General features: G+C 44.9%; 1 protein-coding gene across 4 annotated transcripts in view; it reads right to left on the reverse strand.

The window, feature by feature from the left end:
• Positions 1 to 25,300, reverse strand: part of cchcr1 (coiled-coil alpha-helical rod protein 1) — a 114,792-nt gene that overhangs the window by 53,352 nt on the left and 36,140 nt on the right. For all 4 annotated transcript variants that reach the window (XM_084320969.1, XM_084320970.1, XM_084320968.1 and 1 more), the window contains exons 6-10: positions 23,429 to 23,592; positions 14,092 to 14,206; positions 12,482 to 12,592; positions 12,085 to 12,228; positions 8,225 to 8,335 (exon numbers count right to left, since the gene is read on the reverse strand). In XM_084320969.1, the coding sequence (XP_084177095.1) occupies positions 8,225 to 8,335; positions 12,085 to 12,228; positions 12,482 to 12,592; positions 14,092 to 14,206; positions 23,429 to 23,592 (645 nt within the window). The remainder of the gene's footprint in view (positions 1 to 8,224; positions 8,336 to 12,084; positions 12,229 to 12,481; positions 12,593 to 14,091; positions 14,207 to 23,428; positions 23,593 to 25,300) is intronic.

Genomic DNA, 25,300 nt, shown 5'->3' on the forward strand with positions numbered 1-25,300 from the left:
CACACACACACACACACACACACACACACACACACACACACACACACACACACACACACACACACACACACACACACACACACACACACACACACACACACACACACACACACAAATCGAAGTAAAAAAAAAAATTATATATATATATATATTTTTTTTTTAACTTCGATTTTTTTTTAATGTTCGAAGCTTGTGCCATCGAATCGAACGTTCGAAGCTTCGAAGCATTTAAGACAGCCCTATGCGTAGCACAGCGGAACAACAACACAATCATCAAATTTGCTGTTGACACAGTAGTGGTGGGCCTGATCTCTGCCAACGACGAGAGGGCCTACCTGGAAGAGGTAGAGAATCTGTCACAGTGGTGTCAGGAGAACTGCCTCTCCCTGAACGTCAGCAAAACAAAAGAGATGATTGTGGACTTCAGGAGGTCGGGGGTCAAGGACTACAGCCCCCTCAGCATCGACGGGGCACCGGTTGAGAGAGTGAACAGTTTCAAGTACCTCGGAGCCCACATATCCGAGGATTTGACATGGACCACACACATTGACAGTGTTGTGAAGAAGGCACGACAACGCCTCTACTTCCTCAGGCGCCTAAGGAAGTTCCAAGTCAGTCAGAAGATCCTTAGGAACTTCTACTCATGTACAATAGAGAGCATCCTGACTGGCAACATCACCTCCTGGTTTGGGAATAGCACTACACAAGACCGTAGCAGACTACAAAGAGTGACACGTTCAGCCGAACGCACAATTGGAGGGGGGCTTCCCACCCTCCAGAACATTCACAACAAGCGGTGCAGGGGGAAGGCTAAGATAATTATTAAGGACTCCAGCCACCCGAACAACTGCCTCTTTGAACTGCTGCGGTCAGGCAAGCGATACCGGAGTCTTAAGGCGAGCACAGAAAGACTCAGAAGAAGCTTCTATCCCCAGGCCATCAGGCTGCTAAACGAACAATAAACACTATGCAACAACCATCAAATGCACACAGCACACACACCCACACTCACTTAAACAAACAACACACTGCAGCACCCACTCTCCACACTTTAGATCACACAAACACACTTTATATTTATTGATAAAGGATTTGCACTACAACTCGTACACCTACTGTAAATTGTACCTAAATTGCACCCCATCCCATTTCTGCCTTGCACTATATAGTATTGTATATTAGTACACTGCATAGTATTGTATATTATATGGTAACTCAGTTACGTCTATTCTGCATCGAACATTGTACATATGTCTATACTGAACACTGTGACCTCGTTTTTTTTTACTTCTAATTTACATGCTATACTATGTTATTTTATTTCATACTTATCTTGTCTTGCACAGTCTCTGGAGCGTAACAGTAAGAAGCATTTTGTATAAAAGTATTCTGTACTTCTGTATGACAACTATTAAAGAAACTTGAACTTGAAACTTGAACTATTAAAAATTTCACATGTACTGTACATGATCCTAAACGTCATGACTGGTCATCTGCTGGTGACCGGAGGGGGGGGGGGGGGGGGGGGGTCGTTTATAATGCAATGACCGACGTTAAATGATTCATGTAGTATGGGTGATATATAGATCAGAGCAATTTGTATGGTTAATAATAATCAAAAGCGCTGAAACTCACGGCAGCTTCCTCGTAGCGATGGGGGATGATACTGGAGCAAAAAGATCGCTATTATGGGATGTTGATCTAGGTCAGGGGTCAGCAACCTTACTATCAAAAGAGCGACTTTTCCCCCATCCCACAAAATAAAATGCTCAGGGAGCCGCACAACCTATTTACCCTTAAAATGAAGATAACACAGTGTATAACGTTTTATATATCCCCAAGCATACCCCACATTTAGCATAAAACGCCTGACAATTACATACCCAAAGTAATTTGCGATTTATTATACTTTATACTTATATAGCACACAGTTTGTTGCATTAATGGGATTATAAAGCAACAAAAAGAAAGATTTTGGCTTTTTAATTGCTGTTTTTACCTGTTATAACAAAAGAAAACCTCAAACTCTTATGAAGAGGAGAAAAAATACTGGCTGTGTAGACCTATTTTTAAATAAAACACAGAAGAGGAGACAAAACACTGGTGTCTGTAGACCGACTTTGAAATAAAACCCTGAACTATTCAAGTATATTTGAGTCCTTCCCTTATTTGTGGAACATTTATAAAATAAAAAGTTGTCCACTTTGAAAAAAGACTACCATGTGTAGACCTACTTTGAAATAAAACACAGAAAAGGAGAAAAAACACTGGCATCTGTAGACCTACTTTGAAATAAAACCCTGAACTATGCAGCTCTATTAGAGTCCTTCCCTTATTTGTGGAAAATCTATAAAATAAAAAGTAAATTTTTCGTTGTTCGCAAATTTCGCACCACATATCAGGCATACAGGTAAGACTTTTGTTGACTAAATATCTTAGTTGATGAAATATTTTTTCATTTCAGTGTCACAGTATGACATCGATCTCCAAAATAAGAGGGAAAAAAAAAGTAAAAAAAAAGAATTGTATTTTTAATTTTTTTTATAAATTTTTTGGCCATGTAGCCGCATCTGATTGGCTAAAGAGCCGCATGCGGCCTCGAGGCCGCAGGTTGCCGACCCCTGATCTAGGTGATCCAGTTCCGGTTTGTATAATACTAATATACGTCCAATCATGTTGTTTATTGAGTTATGGCAACGGATCGATATGCACGGTGTCTGGATAGAGTCCCGCGAGCGATAGCGAGTGGCCGGACGGAATAGCGGACGGACTAAGCACTTCCGGCCACTTCCGGTTTTGGCAACTCGCCGATCGGCCACCAGGTGGCGGTATTGAAGCGTTGGAGAGTTGAGCGGAGATCTACAGCACCAGTCAAGACTCTGTGGGTGAAATGTGAATACCATGACAGAAATTTTAAATATTGATCTCAAAGACGCTGTAAAACGTCATTGGCAGATTACGCATGGCGAGGAATGACGTGGTAACACGTCATTGGCGGGAGATGGGTTAAACTAGACTTCACTCAGGTGTATTATTGATGCTCTCATTGATACTATGTTTGTTTCTGAAGTGTGTGTGTGTGTGTGTGTGTGTGTGTGTGTGTGTGTGTGTGTGTGTGTGTGTGTGTGTGTGTGTGTGTGTGTGTGAGATATATATTGAGAGAGAGGGGGGTGAGAGAGATGAGGAAGGGGCAAGAGAGAAAGAGCTGGGAGAGTGTGTGTGTGAGAGAGGGGGGGGGGGTGATTACTCAGCCCTTGTGTGGGTGAATGTAACAAGTTCCTAACGTTTTCTTTCCCCTATTATTTCATGCACACTTTATTCATTGTTTTAAATTATTATTTTCTTTTAAGTTATTTTGTGCATCACTCTGTTTTGAATTTGATGCAAATTTGCAATGCATGAGGGTCATCCTTTTGTGTTAAATGGTTGCATAAAGCAAGCATTTGTTGACTCTCATGTTGATAAGAGTATTACAACTTGGAACTTGAAAAAGATCCGTTTAAGGTAGATAAAAAATTATAATAATTTAAAGCGATTAATTTGCAATTAATCGCAAGTTTACTATGGACAATCATGCGATTAATCGCGATTAAGTATTTTAATCGATTGACAGCACTAATATATACGTATACATATATATACATGTATATACTGTATATATATATAAAAAATATATATACAACTGTTCCACTGTGTGTGTTCAACGTTTAACTATTGTGGAACCTATAGACCAGGGGTAGGCAACCCTAGGCACGCGTGCCTGCATAGGCACGCGGGGGCAAGGCACAGGGGGCAGCAGTAAAAAAAAAATTTTAAATAAAAAATACGTTTTTTTTTTTTTTTTTGCTTTGAAATATTATAGTGAAATATTTTGCACTGTTGTCGCATTTATTTTGTTGAAATCCTCCCACAGGTTCTTTTTACTACCACATATTTAATTGAGACCCTTTATTTGTTTATTATTTCAATTTAGCTGGAAATACATTGCTACATCATTCAGTAACATTTGCAGAGCCTTATAACAAAAACATTATTACGGTCACCATTGTGACCAGTGGGATTAATCAACAAATTGTATTATTTATTTTTCTATTTCATTGAACATTGCACATGTTAAAAGCCATTTTTTTTACTCAAAATGTGAGTATTACCAAGTCAACTTGTGTTCTTAAAACAATGACAATAAACATAGTTTTATTAGGTTGAAATAATGTGGTTGTGTACTTATTTTTCTGTTAACTTATTATGGATTGAAAACTGAAAACATTAATGCACAGTAACTGAACTCAATATTTTTAAGTTCTGGTAACTTATTATTATTATTTTTTTTACAGTGTAGTCTTGCGATCAATCAAAACTTATTTACACGATATACCTCACATTCACCCTCCATTCACATCCTGGCTTTCTCCTGGTGTTCTCCATTAGGCCTGTAGGTGGAGCTATGACAGCACACGTACAGTACACACACTGATGGTGTGTGATGTGTCCAAAAATGAATGGGCAAATGTGAAGTTCCAAGTCAGTCAGAAGATCCTTAGGAACTTCTACTCATGTACAATAGAGAGCATCCTGACCGGCAACATCACCTCCTGGTTTGGGAATAGCACTGCACAAGACCGTAGCAGACTACAAAGAGTGACACGTTCAGCCGAACGCACAATTGGAGGGGGGCTTCCCACCCTCCAGAACATTTACAACAAGCGGTGCAAGGGGAAGGCTAAGAGAATTATTAAGGACTCGAGCCACCCGAACAACTGCCTCTTTGAACTGCTGCGGTCAGGCAAGCGATACCGGAGTCTTAAGGCGAGCACAGAAAGACTCAGAAGAAGCTTCTATCCCCAGGCCATCAGGCTGCTAAACGAACAATAATCACTGTGCGGCAACCATCAAATGCACACAGCACAGCACACACACCCACACGCACACACTCACTCAAACAAACAACACACTGCAGCACCCACTCTCCACACTTTAGATCACACAAACACACTTACACTTTATATTTATTGATAAAGGATTTGCACTACAACTCGTACACCTACTGTGAGTTGTACCTAAGTTGCACCTCGTCCCATTTCTCCATTTCTGCCTTGCACTATATAGTATTGTATATTAGTACACTGCACAGTATTGTATATTGTATGGTAACTACGTCTGTTCTGCATCGAACATTGTACATATGTCTAGACTGAACACTGTGACCTCATTTCTTTTACTTCTAATTTTACTATGTTATTTTATTTCATACTTATCTTGTCTTGCACAGTCTCTGGAGCGCAACAGTAAGAAGCATTTTGTATAAAAGTATTCTGTACTTCTGTATGACAACTATTAAAGAAACTTGAAACTTGAAACTTGAGTGAAATGGTCGCACTGTATGCAGCTGTTTGTCTGCATTGCATTCCCCCCCCCCCACTCAGATTTAGGGTTGATACAACCATCTTAACACTTTGATTGCCTAAGGCTAAATTCATGATATACCATCCGTTGCCAGCTCTATTTAACATGGAGAAGTTCCCCTTCTTTGCAGGGCTATAACTTTTTAAATTCTATTGCTAGATTGCCATTATTAGGGCCCATTCAAGGTCCTATATGTATTGTTCATGGTGTAGCAACGTTAAACTTTTTCATTCACATATTCATACTAAAATATGGTCTAAAGTATAAGTATGTTTTCATCTCTTTCTGCAGCTTTCTCCAGAACGTGATTTATAGCCCCAAATGCATTATATTGATGATGAAATACAGTTTGATAGCAATCGGCGCAATATAAAAAATTCCAACTGGACGTACTTCTGGAAGTTACTACACGTCATCTGATGTTGACCGGATGGGCGAGGGGGCGTTTATAATTCCGTGGGCAGCGTTATACCATTCATCTAATGTGGGTCATATGTTCATCAGATCAGTTAGTATCGAACACGGTAATATTACACGCTAAAACTCAACCCAGTCTCCTCTGGCCGTTGGGCGATCAGCGTGGGGTAGACAGTTTTCCATTATGGGATGTCGAAATACCCGGTCCATTTCCAGGTTGTATAATAGTATATACGTCCAAATCATGTTGTTTATCGAGTTATTGGCAACGGATCGTTATGTATTGTGTCGAGCTCGAGTCCCGGGACCTATAGCGAGTGCCCGGAAGTAATATGGGTGATCACCACTTCATCCACATGACTTCCTGTTGGGCGATCTGCCGATCAGCCACCAGATGGCGCTCTTGAACCGCTAGAGGATTGAGAGGAGATCAGAACTGTGTGTGAAGGCTGCAGAGGGGAAATATGATTCCGATCACAGATTTTTGAAATATTGATATCAAAGACGAGTTACGGCGTCCTAGGCAACTTGAGCATGGCTAGGAAAGACGCCTAAACACGTTTCCGGCACTTAAAGTGTTAATAATATTGTTAATAATAACAATAATGATGTAATAATGTAAAAATTATCATTAAAAATACCTGATTATGAGAAAAGAAATGTACGATGCATGGCATATTGTTGAGGCCAGGGGAGGAAATTAGGCCACTTTACTCGCCAAATGCGAGTATTTTTTACGTTTGGCGAGTGATTCATGAAGACCACTCGCCAGTCTGGCGAGTATACAAAAAAAAAAAACATTCTGCAATCACTGCACTGGCAAACGGTGCGCGTCTTCTGAGTGCTCGCTTTAGTTGACAGTGCCACGAGAGCACTGCACAAGACCACCCGCGGACATATAATGTTTAATAAAAGTTTGCGCAGTACTGGCCAACCCGCGGACATATAATGATAAAAGTCCTGCGTTACTAGGCTAGCCATCAGGAGCACTCGCAAACGGATAACGTTAAACACAGCAGAAGATGGAAAACAGACAGACTGACCAACGGGGAACTGCATCCAACCCTAGTACAACCCTCGAGTATAAGTTACTAAGGACACATTTAAATCACAGAGGTGTAATGTTAGTCTACTGGAAATGTATACAGTGGTTAGCTTCTAGTTTTAGCGATAGCTGCTTGCTAGCTAACGTTAGCCCCGTGTGCTCAAAGCAGCCAGCTAGGTGTATCTGTTATGACTATAATGTTTCCAAAAAAGCACCGGACTACGACGTAAGGTTAGACATTTTATTTCATGCTCAAAAGCCCCTGGCTTGCACATCGCAGTCACGAAAGGGGCTAGCTAAGCTCAACCAGTGCACTGTGTACAACAGCACACCAACCCAACTGACGTTACCACAACACTTGACGGTACTGTCGTAAGACCACCGTGCTGTCTTAAAGGCACAGTGTGCCTACCCAGATGCATACACAACATTGACGAGGCTTGACAACCGAGGTTCAAAGTTAACTTGATTGATTGAAAACTTTATTAACAGATTGCAGAATGGGTACAATACAGTACGGCATTTTCAATTCATCATAACATATGACATACAGATAGACTACTGCTACATCTATATATTTCACATCTATCTATACACTTCACAACATACTTCGGTTTTTTTCTTTCACTGCCCAACCCAGTCCAACCCAGCATCTTTCACTGCCCAGTTCAGCCCAACCCAGTCCAGAATAGATACCTCTTTCATGTTAATATGTTTTATGCTAATATTGTGAAGAGTAGAGATTAATGTTTTATGCTAATACATATTTTAAAGAGTAGAGACACGGTGTGATTATTTTACTATGATTGAAAATCTATTTAGACGAAGACATACAAAGAAGTAATTATCACAATTAGCGATTTTTTTTGTCTGGTAAAAAATCTGTTTGGCTGGTAAAAAAAATCAGATACTCGCCAGTTGGCTGGTAAGCCAAAAAGTTAGTTTCCTCCCCTGGTTGAGGCACACTAGTTACAACTATATTTCAAACAGGCACTCCATGTCAAAAAGGTTGCTGACCCCTGCTATAGACTGTACTTAAATACATTTTAACTTAACTTATTTGGAATTTACCGTTGTGTTTGCTATTTTATTGAAATTATATCTTTAAATTGCAGGAAATTACAGCTAATTAGTTTGGCCTCCTGGACGGGGGGGGGGCACAGCCATTCAGTCCAATCAGAGAGCTGTATGCCTGCACACTCCATCCTCCAACTCAAAGGAACCCACAGAGGCTTCCATGAACTACAAAACTCAAATCGCACATGTGGTTAATGAGTGAATAGATGACTATGACAAATGACAAAACTGTAGTGATTCATGGGACTGGATCCAAGCAAGAAGACACCCATACAGACTCACCTCCCTGGCCACCCTCTCCAGGTGCAGCTCAGCCACTCTGTCCTGCAGACTGTGTTGTAACACACTGGCCTGGTGCTGCTCCTGTTTCACCTGCTGCTCCAGACACCTGATCTGAGTAGGACACACAACACAATAATAATTATAAAAATACTTTACATCAAACGGCCGTAATGGATTATTATGTGGTTGAGCAGCTAAGTCTGATTACTTGCTTATGACAGGTGAGGTTACATCTCTTCATGAAACAAATCTGATACTGCCTCATCACAATCTACTGGTTATGATGAAGTCTGGTTATTGATATAGGAAGCTGAGGGCCGGGGAAAATATTGATTCATTTGAACCCAATCCATTCTTAAAATTCCAAGATTGATCTTTTAATCTATGCCTTTTTTCAGTGGATGTGTGAAGACTTTTGCTAAACGTTATATGTCTAACGTGCCTCCTGTCCTGAAGACATCTCTAGTTTGCCTCACGCTGCGTTTCTGCTGAACTACTGTACTATGGAAGCTCAGTTGACCAAAGGACATCTTTCGACAATAATGGTAGATGCTGGCCCCCTGAATCCAGCTCCATTATTAAGCCTAACTGAATCTAAATTAAGTCAAATCGGGACCTTGTGAATCAAAACCGAATCGAATCTGGTAATCAGTGCCAATACCCAGGCCTAGATATAAGGCCAAGATGTGTGTTAATAACCTGTTATTTAATGAACTTGCAGGTGTCCGTATAATGTATTATGGATTCTTTAAATAAACGTCTTACCATGATTCATATTTCAAGATATTGATAACATGAAAACCAAAGTGTGAAGAGATGTCTGCTATCTTCATAATGGACTAACAAGCCTAACAAGACCAGACCCCTCTCTTTGAATGGGGAGTCATCCGTAGCTAAGAATGGTAGATTACGGACAGCATAGAATGAATTTGTGATATAACATAGAACCAGCTTCTAAGCATGAGTCATCCAGCGCCACCTGCCACAGAGGCCTTAGTTACCATGGCAACCACTCGCAGCACAATTCCCAGCCTTTTAGGAGAGACAGAGATTCATTTGAAACATATTTAAAGCTCCCATTTCACCTCAATATGCAGTAAATTAATTATTTTCCTCAAGGTCAAATCACATCACATTTAATTATCACCCCCCCCCCCCCCCCCCCCCCTTGTAGCAAGTAGTTTAGTTAAACTACCACAGTGAGTAGTCTCTGCTAAAACAACATACCATGACCACACTGGTTGTTATCCACTCCTGGATTAGTTTAGCTGAGCTACCAGAAAAGGGAGATCCATTATAACTTTGTTGTGGGTATTTATTCTTCCATATTGATACACAATTACAATGGCGAGCGCCCAGGGTAATGATATCTTAATTAATTAATGTCAGCTGGATACTTTGGTACAAAACTTAATGTCCTTTTCTCTGTTACCGTTACTCCAGAAGTCTGCCAAAAATAAACTAAAAACTCTCCAGCATTCTCACTGAGACTCAACCCCCTGAACAGCTTTCTAAAGCAACACTCACATTTACATGTATTGCTACAGTACAATACTATATATTTTTTTTTCATCAATCATGTTATTACTTTCATCGTTTTACACCTGTGTTGATTTTCACCTGATGCAAACTATTAACACATTCGGGGCCATTGGGATGCGTCTAATAAATCTCTAGAGGACCGGCAAATGTAAACAGACGTGGGGCTGTTTGTAGAGCTAAATCTATAGTTTATAGTATTGCTATCTGTCCATTCTCATTGTCAATTGGGACCATAAACCGTCCCTTCAAAATGGATTAAAGAAATAATTTTTTCATCAATACGTTCTCATTTTATAGCGCCGTGAATATAAGCGTTATACGGCATTTGGTCTAGTATATTTCCTGGAAGGCGAGATAAAGGGCTAATAGCTATTAACGTTATATCCAATGGCATTTCCGTTATACAGATGCTACAGTTAAAACTGGGGGGGGGGGGGGGGGGGCGGGGGGCGGGGGACGTCGTTTCTTATTATTGATTACCAATAACCGTGTTCGTCTAAGTAGCCACATAGGCCGATCGTATCGTATCATAACAAGGCTCGATCGGGCTGTAATTTACGTGAAAAAGATCTTACCATGAGCCGGTTGGATCCCCCCGAGCATTTCCCCGTTATCGATCGACATCTGGTAGATCGATATGTCCATTGGCTGATGATAAATCCCCTTATTGCATAGTGAAATCCGCAATCCAAAACGTAATCCAAGCTACATGCTGCACATCCAGAATCCAGCTAACTGAAAACTCCATTGAAAGTCAAAAAAAATAATGCTCCGTTCAGCCACAGGGCACACTGCATTATCGCAATAGCGCCCCTAAGAGGATCTGGCCGGTATTGCACTTTCTCGAATTCAAAGAGTAGGGTACATCTGCAACATCTGCAGTGCCGCTCGGCGACCTTGAATAGGTTATTAAAATGGAATAAAAGCAATAACAACTTGCCACGGATATATCCGTGCTTCTGTCCACAACGGGTGGAATCGAAACACGGAGATCTCCATGGTCGGGTGCCATTGTGTTAAGTGACTAATTTTCATTTCAACCTTTATTTAAAATCGTAAGCATCTGAGGTTTCCCTCATTTACAGAAACGACGATTGTACAGTACATAATAAAAACAATATATATATATATTTTTTGTATCTACTTTTTCTCCCCATTTTCTATTTTTCTCCCTTCCCCAATTTCATATTGTCCAATTCTACCCTCCCCTGTCTCGAACGCTGTTGGCCATGCCTCCCACAAGCCGGCTGCAATGTGGACGAAGCCTTGCATCACGTGTCCCCTCCGGTACTAGAGGAGGCAGCCGTCGCATCTTTTCACCTGCACAGCGCGATCTCTCAGCGGCGAGGGTCTGCGTGGGAGGGACACGCCGCCCTCGTTGCTTCCCGATTCTACTGCGCAGGCGCACCAACCGACCTGTAGGAGTCGCTGTCCACAACGTCCGATCCCCACCCACCAGCTTCCCACCCCCTAATACTGCCAATTGTATTAGTATGAACGACCAGCCAAGCTGGTAGCAACGCAGAGAGCTGGGCTCGAACCCAGCATCTCCTGCGTTGGTGGCGAGCGTCTTGCTCACTGCGCCACCCTATATAAACAATATTCAAAGAAATTTAAACACCAGAGTAAAAAATGTAAAACGCTTCAAAATAATTTAAAAAGATCAACTAAAACAGTTACAGGTAGTCACACAATGGTCTGAAATCATACGTTTAAACATGCCAAGGGAAGGGAGAACCTCCAATTTCAGTGTGAGTTGAAGGACATTCCATGACCATGAGTTAGAGGCATCAAAGGAAAAGGCTGACTTCCCTAGCTCAGAACAAATTTGAGGGACCCTAAGAACCATCCAGTCATTCGATCGAGTTGAATAGGTTCCAATATTCCAATCTAACAGTGAGGAGATATAAACAGGTTGTTTACCAATAAGGGCTTTAAAAATAAATAAATAAATACCAGTGTTTGTTGCGCCTTTCTGCAAGAGACCCACCCTATCATACAGGACACAATGGTGAGTATCATATCAGTCACCAGTTATAAATCTGATAGCTGAGTGATATGCAGAATCCAGAGGTTTAAGAGTTGATGCCGCAGCATGCCTATAAATTACATCACCATAGTCCAAAACTGATAAGAAGACTGATTCAACAATTATTTTTCTACTAAATAGAGGAAAATTGGATCGGTTTCTGTACATGAAACCAATTTTCTGTCTCAGTTTAGAGGCAAGATTGTCCACATGGAACTTAAATGTTAATTTCTATAATGTTATGTTATGTTATGTTATCTTAATGTTATGTTTGTAGTTATTTTCATACTGTTGACAAAAGGTTGTCCTTTTCTGCTCTCAGTTCCAGGTCCTTGGAGCGCAGCTGGACACACAGCTTGAAGACCTTCTCCCTCCATAGCCTGAGCACCTGAGCGCCTTTAGAACCCGCCATCAGGAGTGGGTCTGAGAGGGTCTGTGGACAATCATTGTACCACACACACACACACACACACACCCCACACACACACACACACACACACACACACACACACACACACACACACACACACACACACACACACACACACACACACACACACACACACACACACACACACACACACACACACACACACACGATGAGACTGATGAATGAAAGATAATTGATGAGACAGTATGTCTGGTTACATATTGAAACAGGAAATGGACTGAGCGACAAACACTACCTTCATAACCATTTTCTCCTCTTGGAGGGTCAGTATCTCATTCACAGAGTTGAGTCTGACTGTCAAAAGCTCTGTGGTCACGCGAAGAGCCTCTTTCTCCTTATTTAGCCGCTGCAAAAATCATCCAGACCAGAGTGATGTTTCATGTACACTCAAAACAGTCACACACATTAAAACACAAATTACATACATAATGACATCATACTAGCAAAGAAATAGCTGGCTACATAAGAACAGCTTTCACTGCTGAAAGAAACAAGTACAAGCTTTCTTTGTCCTTAGTGCAGTTAAACAACAAGTACAGGCTTGCTTTGTCCTTAGTGCAGTTAAACAACAAGTACAAGCTTGCTTTGTCGCTTTGTCCTTACTGCAGTTAAACAGTCAAACAAAAGTAAAAAGGACTATACCAGTGTAATCCTGACTTATCATCATCATTACCAGAGATGGTCCTCGTCTTTAATGAGTGGAGTATTTTCCACCCCTTCTCAACATCAACGGCAGTGTGAATGACGTTTATTAACACACTTTGAGTGCCAGCGATGAGATTTCTCGTTAGTTCATGCCAACCGCTGAGTGCCAGCCGACGAGAGATCTTGTTTTTAATCGTTTTTTGAATTTATTTACGATTTCCATTCATATTTCATAAATCTAGCCTCCCGTTACCACTGCAAACTCTCTCTGAGCTCCATTGGGAAAATACCGCCCCCTATCGTCTCTCCCTGTGGTACTGCACCCCTTTGGATTGGATTGAATGAAACGCATGGAAAAATCCTGCTTCCACATTTTACTTCTCAGGCATGTAACTCGAGCCGATCGGATTCATTGTGGACCATCAGAACAGCGTGGAATCGGTGTTTCGACCACCCAGCGTTGGATCAATAAACGCGATCGATATTTGGAATGGCGATCAGGAATTGGAATAATCTTTTTGGAGAACATCTGATCTGAGGTAAGGAATCTATTTTTACCTTTGGATAATCAGAGCTTTTTTCACAGAGATATCAACGTGGGCCCTATGTGTGTGTGTGTGTGTGTGTGTGTGTGTGTGCTGATCAGGAAATGGATAATCGTTTTTTCAGCCCGCTTCTATAGCGTACATAAGTACACATTTATACTATCAATAATCTAGCGTTTATTTGAAAACTATTCATAAATAGGCAGAAAAAAGACAACGTTTTTTGTGTATTCCAGTATATTCCAGTAAAGGGCGTTTATCACAAAATCTTCTGAAATGTTCTGGAACTTTCATAAAACGAGCGTTTTTTCAAAATGGTATAAAACGGAAATTAACCAATTAAAAAAATATCCGTTTCGACAATGTTGACTGCAAACAAGTCATTGATAACGATAAGCGACGGCCATATTATACACATAGCCATAATTTAAGATATAGTTTATGTGTTCGCAAATATGAGAGCTCTATTATTGAAGTGGGTGGTGGCAGCAAACGGGGTTCCGGGGCACCGGACCCGTGGCACGGAAAGTGTTAAGGTACAACATACACCTACAAACACAAAATGTGTTCAAGAAAGGGACAATGTCCGGTAATGGTCAGAGAAAATGGTCAATTACACGGCATGGTCCTTGAATCAACATCATCATCTCCCCACCTGAACAGTTTCACTCAATCTCTCCTTCTGTCCTCTCTCTGGGGACAGTTGTCCAATGTAGTTTCTGAGACTCTGCAATGTTGTTGACTGGGCCTTGAACACCTCTCCCATTTGACTGGAAAATACAAGACAACAATGTGAAGCACACATACTCAATGTATGCCTGCCTACTGCTTTCACTGTCTACAAATGCCTTACACTGTAACCATAGTAATCATAACTACCTAGTACCTACCTTGTAGTCTACCCATATAACTCTGTATGATAGCATGTACAATATTGCTGTATATACATTTATACTTACCACATATATATACTGTAACTGAGGGGTACAATTCCCTGACTGTATTGTTAGATATGGTATTATTAAACCACTACCTCTTGTACTTTAACTTCTGGCCATCCAGTACATGATATAAATATGATGAACACTTTCCCACCTGATGAAACGAAGTCCACACAAATGTACAAATCGAATATTTAATATAGCAAAAGGTATATACAACGTTCACTTGTTTACACTTATGATTTGAAATGCACTTGTATGGCAAATGAGTATTCGTAGGTAAATCAACATTGAATGTCCAATCTCTGGTTACGCAGGGAGTAAGTATACAACCTGTTTCTTTAGGAAACTATAGCGATGGTACTTAAATGATTATAGCTGGATACACTAAGGGGGGGGGGGGTTCCCGCTGGTTGTAAGACAGTAGGAGGGGGGGGGTTAGAGAAGCCGCTGGCGGTATCCCATCTGGCCGACGATTTCTTGGGAGAATTCAAAGTCTTGAACACGGTGACCACAGAACCTCGGTCCGCAGACGAATACAGCTGGACCCTCTGGTGGACGGTAGCTGCCGGTCCACAACGGAGAGACGTGAGGCGACCTCACTGGTGTAGAGCGCCGTCTCACCTGGAGTCCTCTCCGGGGGGTAGTTCCAACACTCCGCAGTGTTGGCCGTTATCCATGGAATAATCAAAGCACCCAAAGCATAATCCAAGCCGTGGAAGGCTCGCCGTCGTCCGGGTAGAGTAATCCAATATACAGGTCCAGTCGCCCTGGCCCGGAGCTCCTCGGATGCAAGCACCACTAGTGGTCTGCCCAGCCTGGTTAAGCGTCCAGATAACGTCAGGAACGATGGGGGTACTGATAACTTTATAGCTCTAACCGAACGATGCACCATACATAAATAGACTATTATTAGCTTAATAGAATACGTCCAACTCGACGGTATAGTGCCAAACTATGACTATTCAACTATTAATCCACACGATATCTCAATGCCTATTCTGAGGCCAAGTAGGCCTTACTACACCACACGTGCGTCGTGGGTGAGGCTTCGCGTCTGTTACTCTGTTGGAGGGTAAAGAACTGGACTAAAAGAAAGTTCTACTTTACTTGCGCCATATATATATGTGCTGTGAACAAATAGTACCATTCGTATTTCGCCAGACGTATTCCTACGCTGGTACCGGGCTTGCCACGACATGTTGGGCGGCACGATTGAACTTGAACCTAGGGGTATGGCTGATGGCGCCAGGTTCTCGTCCAATGGTAGAATGAAACTATTATGGGCTGTTCAGTAGACTAAAGGGATATTCAGTGCATATTGTACAATGAATATACAGGGGATATCAAACGATATACAAATACTATTTAAATATATATATGTAAATAAATATATATATTCGGTTTAATCTGATCCTTCACAACAGCCGCCCCCTAATTAGTCCCACCTAATTAGCTAAGCAGAGACAGATTAACCGCACTGTCTACCACTCAAGGTCCGCTGTAAGGGTCAGTCAACTCACAAAGTCATGGGGTCATGGTCATCATCGATAGTGTCTGGGAGTCGGGGCAGTTCCATTAGCCTCGCCACGGGTCGTGTGTAAGTGCGCCCTTGGACGAGTACTTCAGCTGCTCGGACCTTGCCATCGGCACCGGTGATCACTTTGCTTACGCGGCCAGCCGGCCACATAGCTCTGGGTAGTGACTGGTCGATAATCATGACGACTGTTCCTTCTGTCAAATTGTCTCTCTCTTTTACCCACTTCTGGCGGGTCTGTAGAGACGGTAGGTAGTGGAGTAGGAAGCTGCTCCAAAACTTGTCAGCTAGTACTTGACTGTACCTCCACATTCTTCGGCCGTTCGCTTCTTCAGGCCTGTACATTGTCTGGGGTAGCGCGGGGTCCAGCCGCCCCATTAAGAGTGTGTTGGGGGTGACTGGGTCGACATCTGCTACATCACTGGAGACGTAACCGAGGGGTTTTGAGTTCAATACTCCCTCGATCTCCGTGAGGACTGTCATTGCTCCTGCGTGGTGTACATCCTCGTCGTATTTCTCTATGATCAGCTCTGTGGCCTTGTGTCGGCTGTTCAAGACTATCGGGTACTTAATGTCATCTGGTAGATCGGGGGCTCTCCGCAGGCGACCACCCACTCTGATGAGATTATGGGCGTCACTCTCTGGTGCCAGGTGGAGCAGTCTGCTGTCTGATGGGACGGGGTTTCCTCCCTGTAGACAGTCTAGCTCATCGGGGAACGAGTCTCTCTGGGCTCGTTGTAGTAGAAGAAGTTCTGCTTCTTCGTAGTCAGCTGCTGACATGTCAGTGGTGGACTGAATCTCTGGGTGGTGCCACAGGAATGTCCTCTGCTGCGCACTCTCTAGGGTAATGCAGTCATCTATGTTGGGGTCTGTGGAGGCGACTGTGCTCAGTCCACAGAACATAGGTTTCTTGTTCTCAGCCTCCTCGTTACTTGCTTCCCGTGGGGTGGGCGTAGGCCACTCTGCTTCCGGGAGCTTGAGGAATTCTGGTCCGTCGCTGTAGATGTTGCGACGGGTGAGGTCATCCAGGGACATTCCCCGGGTGATGACGTCAGCTGGGTTGTGTTTGGTGTCCACATACCGCCAGCTCGCTGCTTCTGTTAACTCTTGAATCTCTGTGACTCTGACTCCCACGAAGACTTTATATCTGCATGAATCAGACTTGATCCATGTGAGTACTGTCGTGGAATCTGGCCACAAGATTGTTCTGTGCACCGGGATGGTGAGTTCACGTTGGATTAACGTGGCTAGATGCGCTCCTGCTAGGGCTGCGCAGAGCTCTAGACGTGGGATAGATTGTTGCTTACGTGGGGCTATTCTTGAGCGGGCCAAGATGAAAGCAGTGTGTATCTTTCCTCCCTTCTCTTGGGCACGCAAGTAGGCCACCGATCCATAGGCTACTTCGGAGGCGTCGCTGAAGACGTGTAGATCAATCTTGCATGTCTCTGGCCTCACTGTGGATGGGAAGTAGCTGCGGCGTATATTGACGCCTGGGAGTGAGCGGAGTTCCGTCTCCCACTCTCTCCATGTTGAGGCAAGGTGTGGGGTATCGGGTCGTCCCAGCCCTGGTCCTTGTCCCATAGTGCTCGTACAATCATCTTTGCCCTGGTGGTGTAAGGTAGAATACATCCCAACGGGTCATATTGTCTGGCGAGTGTTCTGTACACACTCCGTCTGGTGGTCGGTGTAGCCGTCGACCTTCCCTGCTCTGGAGTCAAGGCTTTGTGTCTATAGTGGAGCGAGTCTGTTTTGAAGCACCAGACTAGTCCTAGTGTCATTTCTTGGGCTTCTCCTGGGATGGTCGCCATCCAGGTCTCGCTGCTGGCAGCCTTGTCCGCGGGGGAGAGGCTGCGCAATACGTGCGGGTCACTGCTGGCCCACTGCCTGAGATCAAAGCCGCCTTTGATCAGGGAGGCGCGTAACTTGATTAGGAGAGCCTCGGCTTCTTCTTGAGTCGAAACGCTTTGTAAACAGTTATCCACGTAGAAACTGTTCTTCACACTGTGTTGGACCTCTTCATCTGCTGTTGGGTCCTCTGCGACGTGTTTCTGTAGTGCAAATGTAGCACAGCACGGGCTGCATGTGGTTCCGAAGGGGAGTACTTCCCACTGGTAGATGGCTGGGTTCTCATCTCCGATCCTCTCCCTCCATAGGAACCGCAGCAGGGGCTTGTCCTCCTCTACTAGTCTCACCTGCAGGAACATCCCTTTGATATCCCCGCTGATAGCCACCTTGTCCTGGCGGAAGCGCAGTAGCACGCCTAGTAGGGAGGGGCCGAGTGTGGGGCCGGGCAAGAGCTCTTTATTCAGATTTTGGGATCCGATCTGGTAGCTGCAGTTAAACACAATGCGATCCTTGCCGTTGTGATGGACCTTGTGATGCGGCACGTACCATGATTCGGTCGTCTGATCGGCCTCTTTAATGTCAATCTTTGTCACGTGTCCCGCTGTGATTAGCTTCTCAATCTCAGCGCGGTACACACGCTCTTGAGCGGGGTCTTTGGCTAGGCGCCGCTCTGTGTTCAATAGATAGCGCTCCGTGGCGTCTTTCTTTGCGTGAAAGGTGGGCATTCCCTCTCGCCTCAGGAGTGGAGTTGCGTATCTCATCACTCCGCCGACTGTGACTCTCTTTGTCCCCTGCTCGAGTAGGTTGATGGCGTAAATGTCTTCTTTAGAACGAATATCTTTCTTTTCGTTCTTAAAGGGCATTGTCTCTAGTGTCCATAGCCTCTCGACATGCTGCAGGAGAGTGGTGTCTTCTTCTGTCGTTCTGGAGTGGAGGCAGCTAGTGGCTGCTGTTCGGTTGAGAGATTTAGCGAGGGGGCCTTGTAGGGTCCACCCTAGGCGGGTCTCGACTGCTGCAGGACAGCCTCGGGGTCCTGTATGGACCCGGTCAATCGGGACTATGAGTTCTGCATGGTCGGAGCCTATCAGCAGGGTCGGGGTAGCGCCGTCTATGAGCGGGATAGGTAGTTGTCGCAGGTGCACATATTTATCCATCAACTTGGCGATCGGGTAGGTGTACTGCGATAGTCCTATTTCTTGGCTGGTGAAAGCATTTGTAATCTTATACCGTCGCTCTGGCTGCCCGTTTGCTGCGATAGTGAAGGAGACATTCTCGCCCTTTATCGTCTTTAAATCTCTTCTTATTGTCCGAATCGTCATTTCGTTCTTGCTCCCCCGCAGTCCCAGCTGGGCCGCAGCGGACGCGAGCAGAAGGGTCTTCTCTGACCCGTCATCAAGGACGGCGTAAGTGTCCATGACTTTATCTTGGTAGCTCAATGTCACACGGACTACCTTTAAGAGCACTTGGGCGCCGCTGCTGCTGGCGGGGTCAATGTACATGACACTTGCCTTGGTGCCGCTCGATGGTGCAGGTGGAGGCCGTCTTCTGTTACTTTCGTGTAGTATATCTAGATGGGCTCCGTCGCACCGACTGCACCTTTTCTTTAGGCGGCATTCGGCTGCCATGTGTGGTCGCGCACATCGGTAACAGCGCCTGTTGGACTTTATCCATTGACTCACTTCTTCTGCATTCATCTTTGTGAATAGGTCACATTGTGACAGCCAGTGTTCTTTCTCACAGTAGGGGCAAACCATCTTCCACTTCTCTTTTCTCGAGGGGGTACTGTGGCTCTTACTGCTCGGTACTGACTCTGATTGGTGCATGACAGTCACCGATCTTCTTCCATCATTTATTCTCCTGGGTCCCTCTCTGGAGCTTGGCGTGCTCCGCCCGAATGTATCCAGTCGTAAGCTGCTGACTTCTCTCGCCAGGAAGTCGGCTAGATCAAGGAGGGATGGTTCGGGGCCGTTGGGATCCCGGTAGTCTCTCTGCCGCCTAAAACGCTCTCGTCTTGCGGGTGGCAGCTTCTCCAAAATCCTCTCGACGTTAGAGTTGGCGTATAGCTCATGCATGCCCTTTTCCCGTTGCGCTCCCAGCATCCCTACCAGGGGCTGCACTTTGATTGACAGGTCGTCTAATGAGCGATTGTCTGTGGCTGGGGGTAGGCGATCAATATGCCTTATCTCTTGGATTACGTAATCCCATATACGTCCATATCTCTGGTCCAGCGCCGCTAGGGCCGCTGTGTATGGTGTCGAAGAGGTGGCATAGGCTAGCGCTATATTGTGCGCTCGCGGTACTTTCAGGTGCTTCAGTAATATTGCATACTTGTGGCGTTCATCAGCGACATCCACCATCATTGTCTCTAAGCACATCCGGAGCTCCGTGTACTGTGCTCGACTCTCATAGGCGAAGTCTGGAAATGACGGCGTGGCAATGTATGACGCCGTGGATGGCTGATACATCGGCGAGCGTTGAGGGAGAGACCTCCTAGGCGAGTCCCCTCTTGCGCCTCTCTGTGGGCTGGTACTGACAGGGTACCATGGCCCGCTGGTCCAGGTGCTATTCCTCGGGGCTGGTCGTGCGTCGTGCTCACCCGTGAATAGAGTCGGGGGTCTGTAGCGCAGCGCCGCGGGGGTATAGCCTGGGCTGTACTGGACCTCCTGGTCCGGTGGAGTACTGTGCTGTCGTCGGGCTTGGTTCTCCTCCTCTCCCTCTTCTTCCTCTATCAGATCTTCCAGATCCTGTAATCGTTTATTTAGCTTCTCCGCAGTGTATGCCGCTCCTTCCTTGTAGCTGGGTCTCGCTTGGACCGGTCTGGGAAGGGGGTCTGCGGGGGGTATAGGCTCGGTCTGTTGGTCAAGTTCAGGGTCGCTTGCTCGGTGAGGAGACGCTGCCCTTGACTGTTGTCTCGACGAGTTCCTTGAACCCCTGGCGGAGGGAGAGGGTGTTGCCTTGCGGATCAGCTGCTCCATTAGCTGCGCTTGTAACTTGTCGCGCTCGACTTCGCGCTTGGTGAGATCTGCTTCTCTTTGGGCACCGGCAGCGGCGCCCTGGGCGTCGGCCCGGTCTCTTGCCATATTCTCTTCCGTCTGAAGGCGTCTCATCTCCAGGCGTGTGCGCTCTTCTTCGCTCCGTTGTTGCGCTTGGAGTTGTTTGCGCTCGCTAAGCACCTGTGCTTGGAGTTGTTCGCGCTCGCTAAGCGCCTGTGCTTGGAGACGATCGCGTTCACCCTGAAGTCGATCGCGTTCGGTAGAGGCTGTCAGGCTGACGAGGAACGCCTGTTGTAGCATCCTCTCCGCTTCGCTGGGGGAAGGCGGTTGTGGAGGTGAGCCGCTCCTGCGTGAGCCGCTCCTGGGGGTACTCGTTGGGGAGTCCTGGAGCTCTATTTCCTCGGCGCTCTCCTCCTCTTCTTCCGTGCAGAGTTCTCTCTCTGTAGGGTTGTCTTCCTCCCGGGGCTGGTCGGGGACTACTTCTTCGGTAGTGGCGGGGGGTAAAGGCATGTCAGCTCCCTCCTGGTCCCCACCGTGAGCTTGGTCAGTTACATTAGGACCTACTAGGGCCTCTGTGGTCGGGGAAACCTGGTCGTTAAGGTCAGACATAATTTTACTTTCTACTTTTACCGCGTTTACCGTTTGTCGAAGGCTAGGTAGTTGACTGACAGTGTAATCCTCTAAGTACTGAGGTGGCTGTCGTCTGCGCCGCGGGCGTTCTAGGTTAGGAGGACCGTTTCGTGGAGTGTTCATCATAGGCCATTTCAATATTAATAACACTATATTAATATTACACTAGTTACCCTCCGGCTCGAAGGACCAATTGTAACTGAGGGGTACAATTCCCTGACTGTATTGTTAGATATGGTATTATTAAACCACTACCTCTTGTACTTTAACTTCTGGCCATCCAGTACATGATATAAATATGATGAACACTTTCCCACCTGATGAAACGAAGTCCACACAAATGTACAAATCGAATATTTAATATAGCAAAAGGTATATACAACGTTCACTTGTTTACACTTATGATTTGAAATGCACTTGTATGGCAAATGAGTATTCGTAGGTAAATCAACATTGAATGTCCAATCTCTGGTTACGCAGGGAGTAAGTATACAACCTGTTTCTTTAGGAAACTATAGCGATGGTACTTAAATGATTATAGCTGGATACACTAAGGGGGGGGGGGTTCCCGCTGGTTGTAAGACAGTAGGAGGGGGGGGGTTAGAGAAGCCGCTGGCGGTATCCCATCTGGCCGACGATTTCTTGGGAGAATTCAAAGTCTTGAACACGGTGCCCACAGAACCTCGGTCCGCAGACGAATACAGCTGGACCCTCTGGTGGACGGTAGCTGCCGGTCCACAACGGAGAGACGTGAGGCGACCTCACTGGTGTAGAGCGCCGTCTCACCTGGAGTCCTCTCCGGGGGGTAGTTCCAACACTCCGCAGTGTTGGCCGTTATCCATGGAATAATCAAAGCACCCAAAGCATAATCCAAGCCGTGGAAGGCTCGCCGTCGTCCGGGTAGAGTAATCCAATATACAGGTCCAGTCGCCCTGGCCCGGAGCTCCTCGGATGCAAGCACCACTAGTGGTCTGCCCAGCCTGGTTAAGCGTCCAGATAACGTCAGGAACGATGGGGGTACTGATAACTTTATAGCTCTAACCGAACGATGCACCATACATAAATAGACTATTATTAGCTTAATAGAATACGTCCAACTCGACGGTATAGTGCCAAACTATGACTATTCAACTATTAATCCACACGATATCTCAATGCCTATTCTGAGGCCAAGTAGGCCTTACTACACCACACGTGCGTCGTGGGTGAGGCTTCGCGTCTGTTACTCTGTTGGAGGGTAAAGAACTGGACTAAAAGAAAGTTCTACTTTACTTGCGCCATATATATATGCGCTGTGAACAAATAGTACCATTCGTATTTCGCCAGACGTATTCCTACGCTGGTACCGGGCTTGCCACGACATGTTGGGCGGCACGATTGAACTTGAACCTAGGGGTATGGCTGATGGCGCCAGGTTCTCGTCCAATGGTAGAATGAAACTATTATGGGCTGTTCAGTAGACTAAAGGGATATTCAGTGCATATTGTACAATGAATATACAGGGGATATCAAACGATATACAAATACTATTTAAATATATATATGTAAATAAATATATATATTCGGTTTAATCTGATCCTTCACAACATATACTGTGTGTCTGAATATACGTGCATATAATTCCTCTTATATACGCACCTGCATATAACTCAACTTTATATGATAGCATGTACAATAATGCTGTATATACCATATACATATATTTATTCTCACCGTATATATATTTATCCACATCTGTCTGTACATACCTGCATATAATCAGTGGATACTATATCTATACATATCCCTTACCTACTCTTACTAGTTACGCTGCTGGCCAGTATGACCTACTACCATAGTGTCTTTATACCTGTATCATTCTGTACATACATCTGATTAGCACTATTACTCAGTAGTATTATTTATATTTGTTATATGCGGTTTAATCACCTGTACATTGCACTTTACCATTACATTTGCACTCTGGTTAGATGCCAAACTTCTTTTCGTTGTACTGTACGTATGCTGTATAATGACAATACATTTAAATCTAATCTAATACGGCACCTTAGCTGTTCTTGCAGGTCGTCTCTCTCGGTAGACGCCTCCATCAGACTGCTCTTCAGCTGGACCCCTTCTGAGGTCATGGAGTGAAGTCTGTCCTGTAGTTCACTGCTGGCGTGTTTCACAGTGGCCAGTTCCCCGCTGTAAGAAGTGGTCGCCTGCTGTAGCTAGAGAGAGAACGGATGCAGAGAGAGGAAACTACATCATAAATACTGGTACAGTATGATCTACTGAACACCATCAGTATATTGGTACAGTACGGTCCTACTTTAGGTCTTACAATGAACCATTTTTCGCTGGAAAAAAAAAAGGTCCTTTTCTTCTATTATGTCCATTTTCAAACCAGTCACAGGTAATACCTCTATTAGAGCAGCTTGATCAGGAATGCTGTGCTATTACTTTGTGGAAAGTTTCGGTGCACGGTGTGGGAATAATTCCACTTTTTGTGGGCAATTTTGCCCCATAGAAATTAATGGTGGAATGTTGTCTGCTCACTCACAAAAAAAAACACCCCCCGTTATAAGTGTTTGTTTGACAAGGGTTTGACCTTTTTCTGTGATTTCTAGAGTGTGTCTGGGCAAGTGCAGCTAATCAACCCAGGGCACAAGGGGGTCACATGCACATACTGAAACTAAACAAACATAAAACATAAAAACCTCTTAAAGAGACAGACAAATATTCAATGATAATGCACTCAATAGAGGCATGGAATGTTTGTGTAGTTCTCTTTCTTCCAGGGGCTACCTGTAACATAGCAATCATTGTTTTGTATGGCAATAGAAAAGACAACGGTTGTTATGTGCTTTATTACTGCATCAGGAGCAGGTCTGATAGGGTCTGTGGACAATCATCACACAAATACATGCACGATACACACACACACACACACACACACACACACACACACACACACACACACACACACACACACACACACACACACACACACACACACACACACACACACACACACACACACACACACACACACACACACACACACACACACACACACACACACACACACACACACACACACACACACACACACACACACACACACACACACACGCACGACACAACGTAAGGAGGACAGTGTCAGAGGCCAAACGGCGCTACAGGGATAAAATTGAACTCCAGTTTGAACAAGCTGACTCTAGAGCTATGTGGCAGGGGCTCAAAACGATGACAGACTACAAAGGCGCCTCCCTCAAACTGAACAGTGACATCTCCTTAGCAAACGACCTCAATACCTTCTATGCGAGGTTTGATGCTGGTAATAACAACACCAGCTCACAAGCCTCGGCAATGGGGGGGGGGGGGGTCGGCTGCTGATGGAGGCGCAGTGTTCAGGGTAACAGAGCATGAGGTGAGGCGGACCTTTAAAAAAGTGAATATCAGGAAGGCAGCAGGTCCGGACGGCATCCCCGGCCGCGTCCTAAAAGTCTGTGCCGACCAACTGGCCCCAGTATTCACTGACATATTTAACCTGTCCTTAGAACAGGCTGTCATCCCCACCTGCCTGAAGAAGTCCACTATTATCCCTGTACCCAAAAAATCCAAGCCTGCTTGCCTCAACGACTACCGCCCTGTAGCTCTCACCTCCATAGCCATGAAGTGCTTTGAGAAGCTAGTAAAGGGCTACATCTGCTCCTCCCTCCCCATCAACATGGACCCCCTGCAATTTGCATACCGCCCCAACAGGTCCACGGAGGACGCCATATCCCATGTGCTGCACACAGCAGCATCACACCTGGACAAGAGGCAGGGGAACTATGTGAGAATGCTATTCATCGACTACAGCTCGGCATTCAATACCATAGTCCCCTCCATACTCATAGCCAAGCTCAGGGACCTGGGCTTGGGCTATGACCT

This window comes from Notolepis coatsorum (genome assembly GCF_963971535.1).
Source record: "Notolepis coatsorum genome assembly, chromosome: 8".
In the NCBI taxonomy this organism is placed as follows: Eukaryota; Metazoa; Chordata; class Actinopteri; order Aulopiformes; family Paralepididae; genus Notolepis; species Notolepis coatsorum.